Source organism: Spea bombifrons, chromosome 2 (genome assembly GCF_027358695.1).
Source record: "Spea bombifrons isolate aSpeBom1 chromosome 2, aSpeBom1.2.pri, whole genome shotgun sequence".
Classification (NCBI taxonomy): Eukaryota; Metazoa; Chordata; class Amphibia; order Anura; family Pelobatidae; genus Spea; species Spea bombifrons.
Window position 1 is genome coordinate 107219688 of NC_071088.1, and position 25396 is coordinate 107245083.

The window sequence follows — 25396 nt, forward strand, 5'->3', positions numbered from 1 at the left end:
GAGTCTGCTCCGGTAAGTCGAGGAGGGGGGGCAGAGGAGGACAGCGGCAGCGTATCTCGGGGAGGGAGGACAGCGGCAGCGTATCGCGGGGAGGGAGGACAGCGGCAGCGTATCGCGGGGAGGGAGGACAGCGGCAGCGTATCGCGGGGAGGGAGGACAGCGGCAGCGTATCGCGGGGAGGGAGGACAGCGGCAGCGTATCGCGGGGAGGGAGGACAGCGGCAGCGTATCGCGGGGAGGGAGGACAGTGGCAGCGTATCTCGGGGAGGGAGGACAGTGGCAGCATATCTCGGGGGGGGGCAGAGTGGCATGTTTTTTTTGGTGCTTTTTTAAAGAAAAAAAACTTTCTTTAAAAAAGCACCAAACTTTTAGGGGGCGGCCTATATCCGAGCCAATACGGTATATATTCCCTGCTAGGATAGTGTGTATTAGTAACTAGAAAAATAGAGCACATCTGTGTGATGGGCTGGCACATAAGGTAAGGAAGAAAATATATTCCAAGTATTTGATCCGGTATATACAGGGTTACATCTTTTTTGTCCCTTTGTGTTGAGAATGTTTCTTGAAGAACATCATCTTGCATACTAGAAACAGCTTTAGCTTATTAATTCCTTGCTTCATGCATCGTACACTTTGATGAAAAAGATGGAGATGGCAGAATTGAGTCTACAGATCACCCGTTCTTCATTACTCGGTGTCATTGAGTAATCGGCTCCTGGTAGAATATACTGGCATAGGAACCCTTTAAGTTAACCTGAATGCAGTTTAATCGCTCTATTGTGGCCATTTATGTCTGTTTTATCATGGGAGCAGCAAGTTATAGGATCCTCAGGCAACCACAGCCCCAATTTCTCTGCATATCTGCTTTCACATGAAGAGGCCTCCTCTGCTATTTCAGTTGATGAACATTACAATGATTTGGATTAATATAACGACTAGAGAAACAAATGCCAAATCCTCTTTATTAGTGTAGAAGAAATAAATGAAGAATTTGGACATTAAAGGTAAATAAAATTTAGTCCATAATAAGTAAAATGACTAGGGAGCATGGGACACAATAAGAGCAATACCTTATCAAAGGAACTGTTCCCGCTAACGGGGGGATTTTTACTCCGTTACGCTAGGTGTGCGCAGTTTAGTGGAAACAATGAAAATGATATATTTAAAAAATGGATCTTAAAAAGTATAAATACGGTGTCTAAAGAAAGCCTTTCCTGTGTCAAAATAGTATTTTAAAAATGATTATTCTTTGAATATATAGCAAAAATGGTCATTTTTAGTGTATTAGGATTTTTAATGTACATAGGGTTAGTGTATTAAGAATATCAAATATACTTTTATTATTTCCCAAAAACCCTACCACAAACTTAAGAATCCTTTGGGTTTCTAATCCAGTGACGGCATCTTGTGTCACATGACTACAGGCCACAGCTGAAAAATGACACATTTTGCCTTTTCCTAACACCCAATATGGAGGGCTCTGGTCTACTGACAAAATAAATAAATAAAGCACAAGGCCCTAAGCAGACTATGTATAAGGAGACACGGCATACTGTATCCAACAGTATACACAGCACCATACCTCTATGACTGGACACAGTCACACCTTTTCAGTTTCAATGTTACCGTTATATCCAGTACTCCAGAAAGAGAAAAACACTTTTTTTTTGGAATTGGTCCGATTTCTCATGTCCAGTCCATTGCTGCTTCATATGTATACGAGGGATGGCGTGAGTGCACACGGCTGGAGTATGAATAGGAAGCTGCACCATACGCTCGGTACAGACCGTGCACAATAACAAACAAGCCACACTTTATTGAAAAAACAAAAGTGTATTTTTATTATGCATAAAACAGCAATAAAGCAGGTCACTTTGATTTACAACAGACCAGCTTTATCACTCCTACATCAAATAAAACAGCCAATTGGAAGTGCATCATCAATCACCACACAAACTGTTGGCCTGCTCCTCCAGCACACTATACCGGATATGGCGGTCTGGCAATTCAGCACAAAGGCAACCCCGAACATGAGTGACTGACACACAGCGGTCTGGCCAAAGAAAGAAAGAACAGGAAAACACACAAAGGGTGCAGGGAGATGGAAACACAACAGCACTGTTCTGACACTCGTCTATGGAGACGCTTAGAACTTCTTCCATTCCATGTCGTCTGGAGGATTCACGTCTACTTTCCTTTTGCCCACATCTGTCCAGTTGGTGCTCAGAACCGTGCCTCCAGACTCCATCTACAAAGGGAAAGAAACGTTCAGAGACTTCAGCGTGACAGCTACCTTACACAGCACTCCACGTACACGCTCAGGGGAGGGAAAACTCATTCTCGTGCAAACGTAGGAAAATAGAAGCATTTCTTAAAGGTCAAGATGATTACTGACTCGTATTGCTTACAAACAACGGCTTCACTGAGAGGTGTAAAAAGCATTTGCTCCTGTGCTCCTTTTTGGTTACAGCGTGACACTGGTTTAACGCGCAAGCGCACGGGCCTGCATAAAGTACAATCACGGCATCGGATGCAAAGATACCAGGCTTCGTGTTCAGCACATTTCAGTGTGTTTAAATATCACGTAGCTCGGAATTTAAGGACATTTTAGGGGCCCCTTTGATTTCTTTGAAGCCGCTTCATGATCTGAAAGAGCCGGACGCCAGTTTCTTACAATCTAAAAGCACAACACTGACAATGCGCAGCCGGGAATGTCAAGCGATACCTGAGCCAATACGTTCAGGCTGCCAAACTTCAATAAGATGAGCCATTATTCACAAAGCTACGTGAATCTTCCTTCACACGGTGCCAGGCGTGCGTTTCTCAGATTCTAGCTGAAATATGCTGCGATAAAAGCTGGAAGCTCTGTTTTCATTATTAGCAGATGCAATGTCAAGACAAAGCGTTCAAAGTGATAATTATGAGAAAAAAACATTATTTTTGGCAAGTGGAAAAATATCCTTTAAATGACGATTAGAAAGGCGAAGAATATTTGAATATTTATATATTAATATTTAAAAAATCCCACTATTTACTGAGCATTTACAAAACCCCAACGATGTATTATAGCTAAACAACCTACCTAACATGTCTAATCCGCTGGAGAGAAACCAAACAAATAAAAACCCCACGTATTACGCCTAGGGACTGGCATATCGCTCAAATCGCAGTCTGCACGACCTGATAACGTTGGCCTGAAACTCCTGCCTTCCGGCTCAGACATTAATATATGCAGCTAATATGCTCTCCTTAATATGCTCCCAAGGAAGTCGCTGATCTCAATAGTGCCGCTCACTGCTAGACGCCATGTGAGTTTGATTGATAAACGCCAATTCCAGTATGGTTAAGCCACAGGAATAACAAGCAGCAATAACGCAAGGCGAGCACAAAGACCGGCGACACATAAAATCTACTTATTTATATGCAACACTACAGTTCAGCGGTAATTGGAAACACCCACCAATACATATATACATACATATATATATATCTATATATACATATATACATACACACATCTTATGTTATATACTAATTGTTATGTCCGGTCTACCCTTCGTACCGCGCTGCAGAATCTGATGGTGCTATATAAAACCATAAATAATAATGATCATTTTTGGAACACTGAGATACACTTGAACCCGATAAACATTTTGATGTAATAGAAAAGAGGGACATTGGGGGAAGAAAGAGGGATGGGGGATCGGAGACCAAAACAGGGACTGTTACTCTTGCAGAAGGAGACTTGGGAGGTATGCATAAACAGACACACTCTCCCACTGTGTTACCCTGAAACGCATCAGGCTGAATTAAACTGATCATTAAATTGCTCACAACCCCTGGCGCAGCATGGCTCATTTATAACATGGCCCTCTGAGCTGATATTGTTGGAATTTCTATCACTAAGCCCCGATTTATAACAAACCACTACATGGCAGGGACCATTTCCACTAAATGGCGTCCCAGGACCCAGTCTCAGCTACAAAACAAAAAGGTATGTTTGGGAAAGATGCCGACGTGCGCGACACACGTTTGATTTCCATTAAAAACAGCTTGGAAGATTTTACTGCACAGAAAGATTATGATAATTTTCTTTTCAGCAGAAGTCATTTTTTAGTCCAGATGCTGCCGAGATTGCAGTCATAGAGAGCGGGGAAAAAAGTATTAAAAGCGCAACATACAGTTTGCCTATTTTACAAGCAACACATTTTTGCTTTTTTGCTTTTTTGTTTTTTTAAACCCACTGTAAAAATGAAACCCAGAACAGTTGATAAAACAAACCTGTAACTTGCGATTAGAAACCATGATTTCCATCCAATATTGTCGCTGGTTTAGGTCCATTCCAAATAAGCAGCAGAATGTGTATACTGATACCGGGGTCTATATTTACTAAACAGTAGCTGTCAGTAACACCACAGGTTGATAAATGCGCTGGTTTATTAATCTCTCATGGAATTCACTATTCACAGGCCCAAACCTCCTGGGAAAGGAGTTGCTTTCGCGTCTCCATCAGACTGAAACAAGTAATGCTGCTATTTTGAAATCTCAGAAATGCACCCAACACAATGCAGTTCCCATCACAGATACCCTTTATTAAAAGAAAGGGGCTTCAAGCAGCAATGGTGGATGCCGTCCGCTGCCTGGCGGGTTCCACATCATACCCAAAGAGGTAAAGCCAAGGACCTCTGTGGAGCACGTTACCCATAAACAATATTATACCGTCAAATGAGCTTGATTGAATAAATTCACCTAATGGGGCCGCCAAAAAACAACCTGATTAAAAAATAATCCAAGAGGACTGTTTGCCAAACCTGAGAACATATCAGAGATCAACTCCTTGGGTTGGGCCAGTATTGGAGAAATCACCAATTCCACATGTGCTGTAAAATGTACGGCCCCGGCCCCCTCCAGGTAAGGGGGTATTGTCGGCAGTAATCGGCGGAAATCATACTTATTTACTTTTGACTTCAGATTTTTTTTTCCTTAACCATTTACTGCCCATTTCCATTGTGTTCATCCATCTTATCGTCCACACTGTGCTTCCCTTTGTTCAGTTCCTTTGTCACTGAATTTTGCAGGTATCGATAGAGAGAACATAATATTTTACTTACAAATGACTTGTTCATGGCACGTTTCACTTCATCGCTCCCATCCGAGTAAATCTGCTGGAACAGTTGGTTTAATGCTGCATCGCCCTCCAATTTCTCACTCTTCTCCTCCTCTTTGATCTCACCCACCAGCTTATCCCAGTTCTTTGTATAATGAGAGGATGAAGGATACTTGTGCGTGGATTCTGATAGGAAAATATTTTTATTACAATTTAAGAATATTGACTGATTTTCTTATCTGAAGAGCAAACCTTATAACCACAAACTCCTAGATGATACAGCAACACTGCTCATGTAAGTAACTGTCACAGATTTTACTTCGATGAATTATTCATATTTTTGGACAAATTTTTTATTAAGTCATTCTGTATTTTGGGGGATATTAACAACGGGCAGTATGAAGGTTTGCGCAGGCTTGGTTGCTTACATCATTCTGCATTGGACTGACGTATCACTGCTCCTTTAGACTAAACTTGGTCCTAGACATCTCCTTTATAAGGAAGGTTAAAATGTGTAGTTTTCAAATAAAAAGTATGTTGTTATAAATGTAGAAATCCAGGAACATCAATGCAAACCTTTCATAACTGTTCTCTTTATATAGCATAACAACATACTATGTGGTTGAGAAAGAACAATCACAGTTCCATGATTATTAACAAGTGTATTTTAGCTCCTTTTGATCCAAACTAAGGCAAAAGTTTAAAAGCTAACATGGATTCAAGCTGAAAACGTCTCAAAAATCCACATGTATGTATTTACTTCGTATTTCCATCCTTGCTCCTAAATTGCCTGCCATCATTTTTAGCTCCACCTTTGCAGGCAGTGAAATCTCCATCTTTACAGTCCTCATTGTAAAGAACCCTTTACTGAGCTGAAATTATGATGTCATCATTCCTCATCGTTCAAGGGATGGCAACCTTTTGAGGAACCGGCTGACATAACCTGGTAAAAAAAGCTCAATCTCATTGTGGTAACACTTGTACTCTGCACAAAGCAAAGAGCATAAAGTCCCAACCCCTGACGATTCTCCCAGATCGAGTGTTGAGATCAAAAGCTTACGGTGCTCTAAATCACACTTGCCAGTCAAAAGCCATTTATGGGAACATATGCTATAACTTTGTACAGTCCCACTTCTGTTACAAATACGTCAATCAAGTCCACAGTCTGTACTGTTTAGCAATCAAGACAAGTGATGTCAGATGGCTGTGAGGCTAATCAAGACTTGCTTAGTTTATTAGCCAAGCATTTTCAATCTGCAGATATTACTGTCCACAGAAGCACTGTGGTGTATAGTGGCCCTATGGGGAGCCGCGGGCGATGGATAACTCCAGAGTCTAGATAATTGGGAATGGTCTCATTTGGCTGAACTCTTTGCCTGTACAATTACCTAAAACAATTAAGGTATTCATACGGCCCAGAACTAAATTGTTATGCATCTAATTGGTGTTTTCAGGCTGGTTCCTACAGTAAATTTGCTTCCATTTGCTTGTTGATACTGTAATATATACATATATAAAACATAGTAATATTTAGAATTATTGGTTTAGAAATAGATGCAACAACAAATACTGGATATGCGTATGTAATTATGTATGTAAAATATATACCATTCCATACCCTTCCAAACAACTAGTGGTGACATCCCCAACATCACAAGTTGTTGGAAGGGTTTCTAGAAAAAAAGCCCCTACTCTCATCCAAAAATAAACTTGGCTATCTTCATTTTGCCAGAAGCTACTGGAACTTGAAGTGGGATCGGGTTCTATGGATCAAATGAAAACAAAATAGAGATTTTTGGCAACAAACACCAGAGGTAGCCATATGGAACATTAACTTGTGTCTTTAATGTTTGGGGCTGATTTTCTGCCAGAGGACCTGTACACCGTAGAAAACCTGGAGGGTGAACTGGGAATCAGTCTCAACCTCGTGATCTGAAGGATCTGGAGAGATTCTGTATGGGGGAATGTTCCCAGATCCCTTCCCATGTATTATCCAACCTTATCAGACATTATAGGAGAAGACTCAGAACTGGGAAAGGGAGGTGGCAGAAAGTACTGACTAAAAGGGTGCCAATGATTGTGCCACACATACATATATTTCACAATGTATTTTGCTAAACCTGTGTTGTGTTTGCAATTGTTTGATAACCATGAGAGCAGGGTGTTTTTAAGAAATGATCAAAGGGTTAAACACCAAGGGCAGTGTGTGTGTATATTATATACACACACACACACATATATATATATATATATATATATATATATATATATAGCACCCACAGGTCTTAAAACAAACACCCCCCCACACACACAAGTTTATTTGTAGCGCGTGTGCAGATCACTGAATGTTTCAGGTTTAATCAAGAACCAAAGAATAAAATCAGCGTGTGTGTTCAGGGTACTTCAGCAAGCAACTGTATTGAAAAACAAGAATACCTCCTGTGTTTGAGGAACGCACAGAGTATGGGGTTGTATCTCCAAGCTTACCTGGCTTAAAGTGTTTTAAATGACTCTCTTCCTGGCCCTCTAATTTCTCCCACCGTATTGCCTCCGTTTTCTTCATTTTTATCTCAATCTAGAGAAAGCACAGAAGATAAGGTAAATGAAATGTGAACATTTAGGACAAGAGGAAAGGAGAACGCACACTTTTACTTAGGCAGTAATAACACCGGTTTTATAGATTTATAGTGATAACAGTCAATAGCACAAACATCTCTAGACCAGGTTAGCTTTGTGTTTTCTAGAACATGATACACAAACCCTAAAGACCTTGTAGCAACAAGCAATATTTATTTCAGGCAAACATAAAAGCAAAGGATTATTTCCACAGAGTATACTAAAATAACGTGAACTGAGAAAACACGACCGTAACTATCTCATGTTTAACCTTGCATGGTTATAGAAAACCTCTAACTAGCATTCATTGGTTATGTTGCTATTCCCCAGCGGTCATTGGATTCATTTTCTTACTTTAACCCCTTCCGTACCGGTGACGTACCTGGTACTTCCTGGTTGGGTGTCACCCACAGACCGGGACGTACCAGGTACGTCAGCAGTGATCCGTAGCAGCCACTTTGAGGAGAATCACGAGCACAGAATAAAAAAATGTAAATAAACCCACTTCAAGGGAAGACGCAGTCCTGAAGGGGTTAAAACAAAAAAACTTAAAACTTTGCATACCCAGCAAATACCATTCAAAACCACCCAGCATAAATATTGGGGATTCTGTCACACTTTATGACCATATATCGCTTTGTCCGATATGGAGTCAAAGTACCCCATGTTTGGCGAGTCCTATCTAATTCTTCATGGTTATATTGCTTACCAAGGAGCTAAATTAGTGAGACTGCGCTGCATTTTAACCCCAAAAAGCCTCTCAAGCAATGAGGCACTTGTGAGCCAGGGGGGTTTGCTCAACCTACAAATGCGCACAGCACATTTCTTAATGTATATGTAATAGATTGTAAGCTCACAGGAGCAGGGCTCAGTTCTCTTCGTGTACCAGTATGTCTTAATGCAAACTCATTTTTTTCATTTATAGCATTCACCCTGTTGCTCTAGAAATATGTTATGATTTTTATAAATAAAAAAAAAAATCTGTAACACTTCTTCCAAAGTCCTTCGGGCAATTCTTACCCCCCCCCTTTAATTCAACTACCATGAAGCGAACATTTCAAGTGACATCACTGGTAAGAGAGCCGGCGTCATACGATGGCTGCTGCTGGAGACGGTGTGCATCTGCGGGTGAAGCTGGCTGTCCAGGTGTGCAACGGTGAAAAGGAAAAGGCTTGGCGTTTTCTAAGCTGCTCTTGCAAATGGTCTCTTATTTAGAGGCATAACAAATGAGAACGTTACCTGCAGCCACTGATTCCAGGGGAGCCCTGCGGGCCTTACAACAAAAACGCCTTTGTAGAACGCAATACCGACACGAGCCGCTAGCGAGGATCTGCTTACATTGAGTCGAGCATATTTGCAATTTAACGTATACCCATGCCTTTCAGGGCACAGCCGCAGGACGATGAACTTGTTTTATTAACATTTTCTGTATTCCTATAGGAGTTCGTTAACTCTAGGCGCTGCCACTTGCACTGCCTTCCTAAATCACGCACATTCTAATAAACCTTTAAAAAGAAGTGCAACTATGCAATGACGACAGCTGGAATATTTGAAATATTTAAATTTAAAAGCACAGACCAACTATACTATAGAATGTGGTTTAATAAGGCGAGTGTTAATTAAAAATAGTATTTCACTTTTAACACTTTATTTGAATAATGAGAAACAGAAAAATGAACTTTCCAATTGAACTACAAATGCAGAAGAGAAAGTCAATTACTTTTGCACGTTTTGCAGGTACCGTATATGTTTAGCATTTCAAGACAAGGTCAAAATAAAGCCCAGCTATTCTGAAACTTGTTTGGGGACATATTGCATAAGAACACAACAACAACACGGAGTGTCAATAGAAGAACGCAGAGCTTATTTTATTTTACTGAGAAGGTGGGAGAAAAGCGGAACTGCCTCCCATCAGATGTGGTAGAAGCGAATACAGTGAGGGAATAGAAACATGCACGGGACAGGCATGATGCTATCCTGAATCTAAGCCGAGACCAAGGACTGATTAAGACCTGAGTCTACATCAGGAGAAACAAGCAGACTAGATGGGCCGAGTGTTTATCTGCTGGCAAACTCTATTTCTATACAATACTTGGTACCATTAATATTTTATTAGCAGAATTTCCCAGTGCTTGGTGTCTCTGTGGGGTCATATGGAACAATTAAGAAGGCGCAACGCTCCTCACCACCCGTACCCCTCACTGGCCCATTAAATCCCATAGAACCCTATCCAGGCATGCAAACTAATTACACACATTAATATAATGCAAAAGGTTAATGCGCACACAACCATTTCTGCAGTAATTAGGACCCTATTAAAAGCATATACTATCAATAATTAGCACTTCCCCGATAGCTGCTGGGTATCAGGGAATTTTGTTATAGGCCAACAGCAGCAAACAATTTTCCTGGGTGACGTCTGTCATCATCGGCAGCAAGAGAATGATCAGAACTAAATAAATTGCAGTTCGTCGTGTGACTGCTTTGGGAATCTCAGCCATCGGTGCAGAAGCGTCCTACATTAAACAGTCTCATGTCGCAACTTCTCCGCAACGTATAGGTGGGCAGCTTCAGCGGGAGATTAAACACGTATCCCCCAAAGCATGAGAAAAAGAATGAGCTCAATGCCTACCTAAACAACTGCTTCTATATGCCAAACCCTACGTTTAGTCTCCATTTCCTCAAAATACATGGTTAACTTTTATCACTTATCTACACAATCCACATTTATAAGACGTTGTTTTACTGATCCCAAATCCCATTCATCGCCTACTGTTTTTGTACTAATCCCTTTAAACAGTCTCTAGATTTTAGCGGCTCTCTGAAATATGTAACTTTAAAGATACATTGAAAGCCTCTGTTTAAATTAGCGGCATGTCTATCCCCTCCCCCCATTCATTGAGGTCTAAATAATCATCAGAATGACCATTATCACGAACTCAGTCCCTTTATAACTTCCCAATTATTCTGTTAGTTCTGGACATAGCTCCTCTAAATACAGCATAGTCAATTCCACGTCTTCCCGCACTAACAAAGAACATTACAACTATTGTGTTTCCATGCTGCGTTGTGATGGCAGGCCACCTTTTATGTTAGCAGGCCAAAGGTGTATGGCACTTTTCAGCCCTGGAAGCAAGCCTGGGCAAACCGCTCATTAATATACCCGAGCAAATACTTTTCAGCAGATATCAGCCTGTCCTGTCCACTATTGACCAATAGGGACTATATAGTCATGAAGGAATTATATAAATACTGCCTAAAATCCCTGCAATGCTTTACGCCTTTGTATTGACCCACAAACTATGGCTACAATCCCTGCAATGCTATACGCTAGATCTGAGCAAATGGGCTACAAACGTTTCAGACAAATTTTCGGTTAGTTTTTGGTCCATTAGTTTCAGATGAAAATTGGGGGGCTTTTTAAATTAGCAAACCAAATTAGTTGTCTGACACCCACATCCACTATCTCATTCTCTATTGTGCTCTCAACGTCTCCATACCTTCTCCGCTAGCATGCTCCTCACCTTCTGGTTCCTCATCTACGCAGACGTGACCTCACCGAGTTTTTTTTCTTTGTTTTTGGTAGCTTTGCCTTATTTTTGGAGATTCATACAAAATGACGAAATACGCAAACTTCATAAAATTTGCAGTTTGTATGAATCTGAATGCACAAGTCCATTATACACCTTTGTGTAGACCTGCAATGCTGTAACACCTTTGTGGAGATCTGCAAACTATGTCCTCTTATCAGCTTTCCACAGCGTGCAATTTATTAAACCACCAAAGGGCAACTCCAAGCTGGCATCAAATAACATTACATTCAGGATAGTCTATGTTGATCCCATGGCTGTTTAATAAAAAGAAACCTATGGAGGCCTAATAATACAGGAGATGATAAATGCAGGGGGAATTGGTATTGACGAGTGCTTCAGGAAATTCTTCTGCCATGTTTCTACCGGAGACTCTTTAGACCTAGTTTGTATGCAGCCCTTGGGATCTGGAGTTAAGACTACATGGGGGGAAAAAAGTATATCTAATTTTAATATCTAATATCAAATTTCTATTACATACACATTGTAAGTACATATGTATAAAATGAATGCTTGAAATAGAAACATTCATTCACATAGGATAGATGAATTTCTGATGAGAAATTAAAGAGATGGCTTTATTTACACTCATCCTTCCATCGAACACATAAGGGCTGTGCTTGCGACATACAATAGCACTGACATTTCTGACAGTTGAATTTCATGCGTTTTCAGTAGATATTTATGAGGTTATTGAATGGAGAAACGTGAACTACCCACAATTCATTTCCCTGCATTAGTATGCAATCACAAGTTTTGGTTTCTCATTTGGTTCCTGGCGTATAACTGTATATCTCGCTAGGTATCAGATTGTTATAATAGAAATTGTCGGTGTGTGTGCTGCTGGGACAAAGAAGAGTAAATGATTTGACTACTAAGAAAGCAGGCAAAGGTCTGATGTAGCGGAAGGGGGTGAGGGGCTGAAGCAGCATGCCCATTAGGTCAGAGGGGTTTAGAGTTAATTTGGGGTCAAAGGCCAATTGGTCTAAAGATGGAGGATGGGGGTGCTGTAGGGGCACATTGGGGACAAGGCATCTGCAGAGTCATATAGGGGGCTGAAGCAGGCAGGCGAGGGTGAAGATGTTGGGGGCAAAGTTGAGTGAAGGGGGAAGGTACTCGGCAGAGGTGGTTGAAGGGAGTTGTTGGGGTCTGAAGAGCAGTTGGGGAGAGAGGAGAAAGAGGGTGCAGTGGCTGAGGGGTCAGATGGAAGACTGAGGTGGCTGAAGGGAGCAATTGGGGGAGTGAGGCAGCTGAAGAGGGCAGTTTTGGGGGTGAGATGTCTGATGGAGGAAGTCCTGGGATTAAGTTGGGGCTCAGATTTGGGACGACTGATGGGAAATGCAATTAAGACATTAAGTAATTTGTGATGTAATCACTATGTCGCTGATGTCATTTGTGATGTCATGTCTAATGTCATTTGCAAAAGGACATGGAGGGGGTTCATTTTCAAAAACCTTAACTTCTAATTCCAGGCTATTTTACGTTTAAGTGAGAAATTAAGCTTGGCATTAACAAGAGTTTCTTGCCATTGATTTATTAGAGTACACTGCATAAAGCAAGTGCATGTCAATACATTATTTCTAACATGGAGTTCCTGTATAGAGGCGTTAGTGACAGCTCAGACGAACTGCACAGAATTACCAAGTGCTTAATGATACAAACTACCGGCATATACAACAGTAGGTTCTTGGGACAGGCAATTTTATGTCGGATTTATTGCCCAGAGCGTATAGGTATCAGCCAGATAATCAATATCAGATGGCAGACAAACTGAAGACAGGCGTGTGTTTTGGTATTAATCTTTGGTGGAGCAGTATTTAGAATTATTTATAAAAAGCTTTCAGGGAAAGTATTTGCAGATTAGACCGCATTAAATGTTGATGGCTGTTTAGAAGGGGTTAGAGCAGGATACTATAACAAGAGCACCTAAATAGCACTGTGTATATGTAAATGAGCATTGTGGAATCATTTAGGTGTATACATTTGTTTTTTTAAACTAAACCATTACAGAATAAACTATAATTACAAATTACAATCACCATTATCGACAATGATAAAAAAAAATCAATCATATTAAATCAATCACATGGGCAATGGATTCCCAGACAAGTGCCCCATCAGCCGTTGGGATGGGAGGCTAATCTTACATTAAGGGGACATGGCTGACCCAAACCTATGCCTCCTATACTGTAACTTTTGTAACGGGTAGAGGTTTGGACAGCCCACCTTTGTTTTTACATTAGTAAAGTTCAACCTCAGCCCTATTTTTTACATGCACAGTGGAGTCCATGTTGCAGGGACCCCATTTTTACTGCATGCAAATCAGCGAATGCATTTTTTTCTTGTGTTTCAGTTAGAAAATTAGAAGCAAATTGGCTGCTTCCAATCCCATTGGTTTCAGTAACAGCTCAGATGCCCCTTCATTTTAATGGTGGTGCTCCAGAGCATATTTTACTTTTTTTGAGAGGGTGGTAGATAAACGGAAGAGCCTGCCACTAGAAGTGGTAGATGCTAATACAATGAGGGAATAGGCATAAAGTTACCATGAATCTAAGATCAAGGACTGATTAGGGTCTGAGTGTATACATGAGAAAATATAGGCAGACTACATGGGTCGAAACATGTATAGTTCAGCGGAAGCAGTGAAGGGAGCGGTTAAATGACAAAGCCATCAAATTTTGTAATTCAGATATGAACACTAATCTTTACATTTTGAGGACTAGACTTGCTTCAACCGTTAAAATGAAGCACATGGCATCCAGAAAGGGGTAAAAGGCTTGTTCGACCTCATCGTCGGTGAGTATTCAAGCTGCTGATTGGGGCGGGTTATGCCAGGCAGACGAACCCTTTCATAGAGATCGGCAGCCTCACAGAGCTACGCAAACAAGCAAAAATCATTAAACATGAACAAGCCCACAAGATATCCGATGATTTGAATTTCTATACATTTACAAGCCAGGTGGCTGGTACGGAGTTCCGGGAATAATAAACCCGACTAAATGTCATATGTTTGTACTACCAAAAAATAAATATATAACATGACACGTTTCCTGGAAACGCTATTATATTCCAATATAATTTTTGTATCTAAGAAAAACAGTGCAGCTTGGTTTCGAAAGGAAAAAAAAAAGCGCGAGCAGCTGGAACTCAGCAGCCCAAACTCTCTGCAAAGCAAATGATAACGGATTTGCATTCCACCTGCCGCATTTCCCTTATTCTTTTTCCAAGCAAGCAGGCAGACAAAGGTTCCCTTGTTGTGTTTATTTACAAAACAGACAGATGAAAAAGTACTAAGATGTTTAATATGATGTTTATCTCCTGACGGTGTAAATCTGATTAACATTTACAATCGGCTGTTAGCATGATCTGTGAATTTGTATTCTAATTAGGTTTCTAATGGGTGACTTACCCAAAACCCTATTCGTGGCTGCGCTTTTAAAGCTAAACCACATCTAGGAACTATGAAGTCCTTAAACATTTATTTTTTGCCTTCGTATAGTGCCGTTTTTGTCTTGTGAACTTACCTGCCCTGGTAGACCTAAAGCACAAGAACATGGGGACCCGTAATGTCCATCGTTAAGATAATTAACACATTCTGTTATAAATGACTGATGGGGAAGCACACATACACATAAAAGGTTAAACGCGTGGAGAGAGTAGTCATGAGGCTTTGGATGTTCTGCATAAGGGTAGACGTGAGACATTCCCAGGTGGAAGTTGCTTGGACAGATTAAACCAAAAAGACCTCTTTCTCCTGCTTTCCCGACAAGCAGATTGTCTAATCCAACAACTCCCACTGTCTGAAAATCAACATCATTATCTAGGGGGTCTACTCTTCACATTCATTCTATATGAAAATGCAGAACCTCCAGTAGGATTTAGTTTTGATGATCTAATCTTTTTTTTACCCATTTTGTGTGGTGTGACACCAGTAATGTTTAATAGTAATAACACAGGTTGTATTTTAAGGAATATTAGTGTACCTTTTTTGATTTCCAATGCATAGAGGAGATGAAGCCTCTGTTCATTTCCAATAGCAATAAAACTTTAAAGAGGTCACTGAGCTACCATATGCAATTAAGTGTATCTGAGGGCTGGTGTGTACCTCTAAAAATACATTCGCGATGGAGGTACATGGTTGAGTAGCCACAACCTCTTATGAACATAAACAGCTTCATCTTACTTCTATATTTATAAATACACTCAAACTTCACACATCACATCATGCCTTATTCAAGTCCAGAAGCAATTGCTTGCCATGATCTATAGAATATTCCAGGGAAAGAGAAATCCCACAGCAGAATATGACTCCTTCAGTCTGACTCAGGGCTGTCTAAATGAGACTCTCCTAGCTTTCCGTACGTGGGCTGTCAGCTGTCACACAAGGGCACGGCGGCTAATTAGCATTCTTACGCTTTGTTTTAGCCATCAATCTAATAAAATGTTTCATTTGCATAGAATTCATATTTTCAGATGTGAAATATGAGAAATGCCCCACCTAAACCTCAAGTTGCATGCAGGCCACCACATATTCTGACTAATTAGGAACTACCGTGCCCTAAACTAATTAGGTATGCTGCTAAGCCGGTGCTTCTGTCAAACCGTGCAAGCAATTAAGGCTTGTGTTCCCTGCACATCAGAGCTTTATTTACTGCCATGCCTAAGAATGGATATCCTCAACATAGACAATTTCTTTTATCGGCAAGATTTTTCAATAACATTCTGTTGCTATCTCAGTTATGCCGAGAATGCTAATGCCTTAAGGGCATAAGATCTGTCTTCGGCAGAATATTCTTCATAAAACCGACCTTCGCTGAATGCAAAATTCCATCTATTTTCTATTTTATTTCCTAAGAACTACGCTTTTTAACCTGGAGCATTTTGATTTCCTTGAGCAGATTCAAATGACGCGTTCCTGAGGGACGGAGCCTTAGCCTATATTTATAGAAGTTTAAGATTTAGAAAATAGAGAAAGAAATAAATACAATTCTTACAGTTATAGCCAAATGACATGCAACCAAGACTTTAACAAAGCTATAAAGCACTGCTTATTGAGTTAATGTTCCAAAAACTGTACAATGAAACTACCCTTGGTATCACTGGTACCGATAACGTTTTTGATGGGTAGAAGGAGCCAGGTATCGTCAAAAAGTAAAGTGTGGCATTTGAAAGAACCCAAATAGATTCTACATTATTATGGGCAACTGGCCATTGAGTTGCTTTCCATTTGGTTACTTCCCATACTTTTGGGGTGTTTATACCCTATAAAGCATTTTGGGGTCACAATGGCAACTGCCTGCAAAAATGTACCTGTAATAGTGTAATTTCGAGACACCTGCTTAAGCACCCCTACAAGTTACATACTAGAGCTGGACATATGAGAGGAGCTGGACATATGAGAGGAGCTGGACATATGAGAGGAGCTGGACATATGAGAGGAGCTGGGTACAGATTGCTTCTAGAGCTACTAGGCCGGGTGGTAAATATTTGGGTTTTCCTATATTGATCTCTATCAGTTCATCCTTTGCTATCTGTTATTTATTGTGTAAAGCAGTGGTACTACAAGATCAAGAAAACAAATGGATAAAACAGAATATTAAACATATGCTCCAAGTCTCGACTCAAGAATAGTTCCGCTGCAACGTGTGTGTCAAAAAGGTAAACGTCTTATTCTATTGAACTTTCATCTTTCAGCAGAACGAGGAAATCCAAAGGAAAATCCAAAACTTTGGGAATATTAAAAACACCGTTAATTTCTTGATGACTACCACAAGATATAAGCTGGAAGGTTCCCTCGATGTACCCTTATACCCAATACATAGAGGAGGCTGTCCAAACATAAGGCCTTGAGCCTTATCATACTTCTGATTGAGCCAATGGCAATCTAGTAGTAGAGTAAACTATATATTGTGAAAAGGAGGCAGGATAGGTAGAAGTGTTGAACTTGATGGACTTGGGTCTTTTCCACCCTAAATTACTATGCTAAACAATTACCACATTCTTTGCACTACTTTGTGGTCACCAAAACTATCAAACTCCTTAACTTTCTACCTCATTTCAAAGCAAGTCCTTCAATATAAGCTTTCAGGAAGGTTGATAAGTCAAATGTATTGTTCTTTGGAGCCCTGTTTTGGATCCACATATAAACATGCATGGCTTAGGGTAGTTTTAGTTCTGCTGAAGATCTCACAGATTAAACTTCTGGGACTTCTGCATCCCATCCATAGACATATCTGAGTGCACAAGAGACTGTTACAAACTGTAAGCTTCTTACAGAGCCTTCTGTAACGCTTTTACCATGTATCACTAGCCACAGTATAAAGCAAAGCTACTTTATGCATTTAAAAACACAAGGGGAGTTTTTCGATACTCATCATCCAGCTGACTGCATGAGCATTCCTGTCACAGAACAACCTATCCAGACCGGCAAGGAGAAAGAGGACTATACCGTCACACACCAGAGACAACAGACATCATTCAATACGGAAAACACTGGGGACCTCTCTGCAGCTAAGAACCCACCTTTTCATTGGAAGGATTTTAGTAGGGCTGCAACAACTAATCGATAAAATCGATAATCGATAATGAAAATCGTTGCCAACAAATTTTATTATCGATTAGTTGAAGCTCTGAAAAATACCCCTCATTATATAATCCGTTTAGTCTGACTCACAGCAGCAGCTCCTACTTACCAGTCCCTCCCTGTAATCACTGTGACAACTGGCCCAGAAGGCCAGAACCACATGGCTGTGACACTCATCTAACTGTAAGTATAAAATTAATATTTGGGCTGCTGAAAGTTAGGGGAGGTGGGGGTTAATTTAGGGGCAGTTATGGTTAATGGGGTGTTTAGGGTTAATTTAGGGGCAGTTATGGTTAATGGGGTGTTTAGGGGCAGTTATGGTTCATGGGGTGTTTAGGGTTAATTTAGGGGCAGCTATGGTTAATGGGGTGTTTAGGGTTAATTTAGGGGCAGTTATGGTTAATAGGGTATTTAGGGTTAATTTAGGGGCAGCTATGGTTAATGGGGTGTTTAGGGTTAATATAGGAGCAGCTGTGGTTAATGGGGTGCTTGGGGTTAATTTGAGGCAGTTGTGGTTAATGGGGTGTTTAGGGTTAATTTAGGGGCTGTTGCGGTTGATGGGGGTCTTTAGGGTTAATTTAGGGGATGCTGTGGTTAATGGTGTGTTTAGGGTTAATTTAGGGGATGCTGTGGTTAATGGTGTGTTTAGGGTTAATTTAGGGTAGTTGTGTTTGATGGGGTCTTTAGGGTTAATTTAGGGGTAGTTATGGTTAATGGGGTATTTAGGGTTAATTTAATGATGAGGACTGAGGGTTAATTTGATTAATTTAATAAAGTTAACTTAAGGTGCAGTTAGAGATAAAGGGGGCAGACTAAAGGGAATCTAAATCCTGGGGGCAGTGAAGATTAACCCAGTACTTATTTTTAAAAGTATGGTGTCAGTGTGATGGGAACGTGTCTGTGACTCTATGAGGGGACTATGAGATATCTGGGGGGTATAAGGCATATCTGGGGAGGATGGAGTGACATATCTGGGGGTATAAGGCATATATACTGTATATAAGGCATATGTGGGGAGGGCAGCGTGGCATGTCTGGGGAGGATGGAGTGGTGTATCAGGGGGTATAAGGCATATCAGGCACAGTGGCATATGTGGGGGTAGAGTGGAGTGGTATATGTGAGAGGCAGCGTGGAGTGGAATATGTGGGAGGCAGCGTGGCATGTCTGGGAGGCAGCGTGGCATGTCTGGGAGGCAGCGTGGCAAGCCTGGGCTCAAATGTGCAGAAATTGGGGGGGCTGGTTGGGAAATAAAGACAAGAAATGCATTTTATCAAAGTTTTTTTTTATTTTGCTGTTTGTATTTAACATCATTTGTTTATTCAATTATTTAAAAAAAATGAAAAATGTACATTCATTTTTTTTATCCGATTAATTGAAAAAATAATCGGCCAACTAATTGATTATGAAAATAATCGTTAGTTGCAGCCCTAGATTTTAGTGATGTTGGTGCGATGATGTAAAAATCACACCATCCTACAGATAAATGATGTTACCTTGCTACAAACCCACTGGTTACCTAAGGCTTGTATTATAAAAAAATTCAAAAAAGGTATTCACGTGAACTCGCCATCCATTGCCGTTTTCATCTTAAAACTTTTTTCTGAAATGTTAATCATTCTCCACGTTCTCTCAACATGCTGCTTGAGCAAACGCCAAGAGAACAAAACAATATGTTTTAAGGTTAGGCGCAGCTTGAAGAAAAAGAAAAAAAACATGCCATGTCAATCACAAAAGAAAAGGTACCTTGGCACCAAATGGACTCACCTTCGTTGAAAGGACTTTGAATGTACTCTGCTCTGGTACAATAGGATGCAGGAGACACAAGTTTAGGCTGTAGTTTCCCCCAGATGGAAGCGTCACGTGTGTATTTAGCTGTTGGAACAGAAGCCGCTTGTTAATTGCACATACAAGTGGTGAGGGGCAAAAACTTCCAGCGCTGTAAGGGTTAAGGACGCGTATAAAAGGAAATTAGGACCTGTTTCAGGGCTCTGAGAAATACTGCTCGTATCTTAGCTTTCAGCGAGAAAGTGTTTTGAAAATAATGACGTTTTAATTAGAATGCAGGCGACAAAGTAAGCACTCGGAAAACCGGAGCGCAAGTGCTCACAGCGCGTGACTGCGAACAGGTGCTTCCTTTCAAACGCAACACGACTGTCTTAAGAGAAAGGACAGTTTTAGAACGGAAAATGAACTAATGCAATTACCATTACATATGCAACGGAGAAATCAGAATTCTTGTTAAGAGCCGAAGTGATTATACTGAAGGTTAAGTAAAAATTGGCACACGCTTAAGCACAAGAACAAATATCATACACAGTAAATGCATGGGGGACAAAGACGGTGTTTTTCTTCTTTTCTTTAAATGCTTTCATCAGATCCACTATAAAAAAGGCACAGGTGTTTTCTCACATATCCTTTCCCTGCCGTGAAACCTGTCTGTACATCCGTGCATGTCAGAAAAAAATGATAGGGCCAGCAGGTGCCGCACGGACTCTGAGCCTATGGGGGTCACTTGAATGTCTGGGGGGGCCTCCTGAACACAGAGTCTTGGCACTGCGGCTATTATTGTCCGACATAAAACTTGGCCCTTCGGGCGGCTGCTACTACGAGTGTTTAACACGCATAAAGCTCGCCCCTCTACTCATTGTAACTTTTTACGTGAGCTGTGACCAAGGTGCGAGATGGTAGTAGCACTTGTGTCATCACAGCGCAGCTTTCCTGGGGATGAAGTTGCTAGATTAGGTTCTCGCCTTCACGCCGACTGTAGAAGCTTTAGGCGGAAAGCATAGTAAAAGCTCTGTTTAGGTGAAACCAGGGTGTTACTGGCAGGATCGTGAGGTTGATGTTTTGTAGTAACAGATGCACCAAGTGTACTCGGTTTAAGTAAACCATTGAAAACTAATGAAAAATTAGAGTAAAGTTGTAACACGTGTATTAAAAATACAAGAAACATCAAATTTGGGGATTCCAACAGTTGACGTAAAAATGTAACTACATTAAGGTAGAAGTGTGATCAGTTAGGTCAATGGAATATCCTCTAACATGTCATTTAGGTTTAATGCACTGTGCGATTTCCTTTTAATTTGCCCAGTGGCAGCTTGGTCCATGCCAGGGATAATTGGGGCGATCATATAGCTCTCCTCCACAGCTAGGGTTTGCTCCTTTGTGCAGATTATGGATATCCTATACGTTATTGATGTGTTCCCTTTAAAACCATTAGTAGTACATATAGGTTGATCATAAGTGCTCCTAACATTTACAGGAAAGCAATGGTCAGAGTGCACAGAGATAAAAATATATAACAGCCTAATGGTTTATGAGCCCGTCATTGCATTTTACTTAAGAATTCATTAGATTCAGTTTAAAAACTCTCAATTGATTATATCATTACAGTAAGCTCTGCCAACTCTGCACATCCTGATGGTTATTCACACATACCCTTCCACATAACGCTCCCTCTTGCGCTAACATTTCACTTAACCCTTTAAAAGCCAGATCGGTGAACAATGCATGGCAACTTGTCAAGGTAGCAACCTGGAGGAGCTGCTCGTTTAGAAATTGAGGCAATCATGGTCATAGGTACACAAAAAGTGAGTTTAGTTTAGCTGGCCGAAAGGTTCTACACCTGGAACTGGATCACTTCATTAACTGTGCATTGTGACGGCCCAATTCCAGCAAAACATACTGGCCTTGCGTAATAAACAGGTTCACCTTTTAAGTCACCTAATCAATTTAAAGGGATAGTCTACCACCCAAACAGCATCAACAACCATGAATGCATGTTATGGTATATAATCCCATTATATATTACACACATATATATACACATACACACACACCGTATTGGCCCGAATATAGGCCAAACACTGGAGTTGGCTGATACACAAAACTCCAAACACTGGAGTTGGCTGATAGCAATTTTCCGAGCATGTGCACTGCCGAGTACGAGATGCATTCAATGGACATATAGTGAATTTGAAGTGCTGAAACTCCAACCCATATGCCAACTTCTTTATAAGGTGAAAATTAGATTTCATATGCATTTCAGCTTCGCTGGCCGTGTAATAGGCACATCTTGCAAGTCATATCACCTGCTGAACTATGCCTTACACAGGACCAGCTCTTCTTGCATGATCCGTGCCGGGGTTGGACAACTATGTAATGTGAATTTGGAGAGCTGAAATACCAACCCAAACGGTTAAAAATGACACTTGGATCAAACTGGTGAAAGCACAATGCACTTCCAACTAGGCCATGAAAGAACAATTGCCACTGGATAACTACATAAACGAAGTGCTATTATTTTTGTAAACCTGGCTTGGTAATAATTTTAAACTCCTACAAGCGTGCAGTTTGCATAACAATGCTCCTGTCTTTTAAACTGCTGCCCAAACACCCTAATCAAGTGGCTTGATGTTTTTTTCCAAGGAAGCCCAGTTGTCTGATAATAGAAGGTTTCTGGAATATATTAACATTTAACACTCAGACATGAGCTAAATCTGCAGACACCTTACCCTCCCTCCTACCCACTCCCTAATTTATTTCAGTTATGTTTTGTCATTTGCTGCAATCTTCCACAATTCTTCTTTTGATCAGTAAAATTTAGCCCTTAGAATAATTATAAACCACAGCTACGAGGCTAAAAGCAAAACAGCCTTAGCACTTTACTCGAGACATGAATAAAAATAAAAAGCATAAGAACGCTCTTAACACCTGCCGAGACAAGAACCAACACCTACTTGTAAAGGGTTTTTTTTTTTGGGGGGGGGGTCTTATTTTTTAAGATAAGTGTTTGGTTACCAGTAAAGTAATGTTAAGAGAGATGACATGCCAAGGCATGAGTTTACCTCTCCAGGTCTCTGGCAAGCAAAGGGTTACGCTCAGTATGTATATTTATGTACTTTTTGACCCAGAAGCATACAGGGTATTCTTTGATCATCAGTCCCTAAAGTGTTAACACCAGTCATAGGCCATAAATCAAATGAGTAGATATCACAGAGCTGGGCTTAGGGTGTCATGAAATGTTTGGGGCTATCTGCACCGAGGTGGGTTATCGGGGGACATCAACATAATAGCAAATATGGAGAGCGTGTCTATGTATCGTTAGAAGGTTCAATGTCCAGCGGTTACCCTTTCGGTGGATACCAAACCTCCCCAGGGATTTGTGTTCCCGTCACAGGAGTAACGGGAATGGATACTTCGCAAGCAGTTGATAATGATGGCCAGATAGTCCCCAAAAAATGATGAATGTGATTATGACACAATTATGGAGATGTGTTGTAAATTGCATGTCTGTAATATGGGTCTTGGAGAATATCAAGAGGAACTTTCTAATTTACCAACTTCAAGGAGAACTTTACCATCTAAAAGTTCCCACAAGGATTTATATATCGCTAATTGTATGTAGGGATTATTTTATTGACTGTTTCACGAATCTGTAACCGTTATTTCCTGTATTCTTGTACCCAGCACTGAGAAACCAGAGTTCCGATTAAATGTTCAATCAGCTCTGGTCTTTGTTCTCTAATATGATCTCGCTTGTTAGAAAAATGCTTATGTTATCGTAAATATTATTGCTGACAAAGACATAAGAAAGTAGAAAATGTCTAGTCTATGATATATGCACGAGTTCACGCCAACACATCTACTCTATGTTATTCTATATACCGTATTGGCCCGAACATAGGCCGCACTTTTTCCCCGCACTTTAAGTCTTTAAAGTGGGGGTGCGGCCTATAGACCCCACAGGCAGCGGGGTCAGGATACAGATCCCCCGCAGCGGTGCAGGGGACCTGCATCCTACTCTCCGATACGCTCAGACAGCCTCCCCTGCCAGCACTTCCCGCGAGGCGGGGGTGCCGGCACGGGAGATTGTCTAAGCGCATCGTGCAGACGTTCATCGGCAGCGGCGATGCCAGCGTAAACAGCCTACGCTGCCGGAATGTCTGCACGATGTGCTTTAACAATCTCCCTTGCTGGGAAAAGTAACCAATCAGAATGATGCATGCTATTAGAAGTAGATAAGAGGTTATATAAACCATGTAATCCAAACATGTAATCAGACAACGCTTCGACTTTTGTTTGTTGTGTGCCTTGTCTCGATTATGCGCACGATCTAAATAAAGGAAAACTCTTTCTGAGGAGAATTTGACCATTATTTCAACCAACATCGCTACTCTGAAGAAAGCCCAAGGCAAAGTAACAGTCAACCTGGTATCTGGTGCTGTTAACCCTTTCACCCACTCACTCTCCTAAATGTCTCAGCCGGGCCCTTGGCCCTCACCTGTGACAGAAGAACTTTTACCCGATTAGGACACCCCTGTGTAAGTCTTAACTGGCATATTATGGAAGTTTATTAGAGCAGACAAGCTTCCTGATCTTTCAGACACTCAGCATATCAGTAGCGGCAGGGATCTCATGGACTCGGCATTCAACTTGCCTTCTATTCCATTTGGCCCTCTTTTATGTAGCCCTGAGCCTGAATTCAAATCATATTTCTATTCTGTTGTACCACACACACACACCAAGGCTTTGAGAAATTAAGAGTACTGGATTCTTAGAGCATAGTATAATTTTAACATCAATGATCAAGTCATCAGGGGCCAATTCATTTATGTTGCTCTTCTTGCTGTAGAATTGCTAATTGGGTTCCACTAATGGAATTCTAAAGCCATTTCATGTACTTGTTCTTTTCACCCACGGTTCATCTAGTTTTGGGTCTACTCCATGTCTTGAGTCTTAATTGTATTATTTACTTTGCAGTTGCTATGAGTGTCACTTACTACCATTATATCGATGTTAAGTGATACGTCACAAAGCTGTCAGTGCAATATACGCGGCCTAGCTATGTGTACTATTAAGGATGGGCCAGGGAAAGTACTGGGTAAGTCGTGTGTGCTACAGCATAAGCTAATGAAAGGGAACGCAGACTTGTAGCACATTAAATGGATTCCATCATCCAAATTTATTCAAATGTAAACTTAGCCTCAGGAAGTTCAAAATTCCGCTTCATATACATAAGAGTATTCTTTTGTTACTGGTCTATTCTTGGGAGAGAACTTCAGTCTACCCTCAGCATTCTGCCATTATTACTGTTTTCAGCGATATACCTATCGTGTTCTTCATCAAAGCACGAACTGCTATTAAAAAAAACCAAACAAATTTACAATTGCTGCAGAAAATGTATATGCCTTTAAAATGTATAAGGCACAAGCCCCACTCCTATAAACCATCTGATGGTAGATAGCTAAATATCTACTACATATTGACTACACATGGAGAGGGTGCAAGAAGTCAGATCCTAGAGAATTCAATCGCATGTGGTTTCAGAAGCAGTTCAAGCTGCAGAAAGTATTTTAATTTCTGGATAATCTGGGAAATATTAGGTCCTCTCAGTGGGAAGGGAGAGTTCCATGGCTGCACATTATGGAGAAGTCTCATATACAGTGATCTGCTGACACTTAAGAACAGTGACCAGAGCTTCTCAATCTACATGAAATTT

The 25396-nt window shown here is 40.8% G+C and overlaps 1 protein-coding gene across 1 annotated transcript in view; it reads right to left on the bottom strand.

Annotated features, from left to right (window-relative positions):
• Positions 1-1812: 1812 nt before the first annotated feature.
• SUGT1 (SGT1 homolog, MIS12 kinetochore complex assembly cochaperone) overlaps positions 1813-25396 on the bottom strand; it is a 45825-nt gene continuing 22241 nt past the window's right edge. The window contains exons 11-14 of the mRNA XM_053455468.1: positions 19660-19767; positions 7594-7681; positions 5111-5292; positions 1813-2247 (exon numbers count right to left, since the gene is read on the bottom strand). Of these exons, the coding sequence (XP_053311443.1) occupies positions 2146-2247; positions 5111-5292; positions 7594-7681; positions 19660-19767 (480 nt within the window). The 3' untranslated portion in view covers positions 1813-2145. The remainder of the gene's footprint in view (positions 2248-5110; positions 5293-7593; positions 7682-19659; positions 19768-25396) is intronic.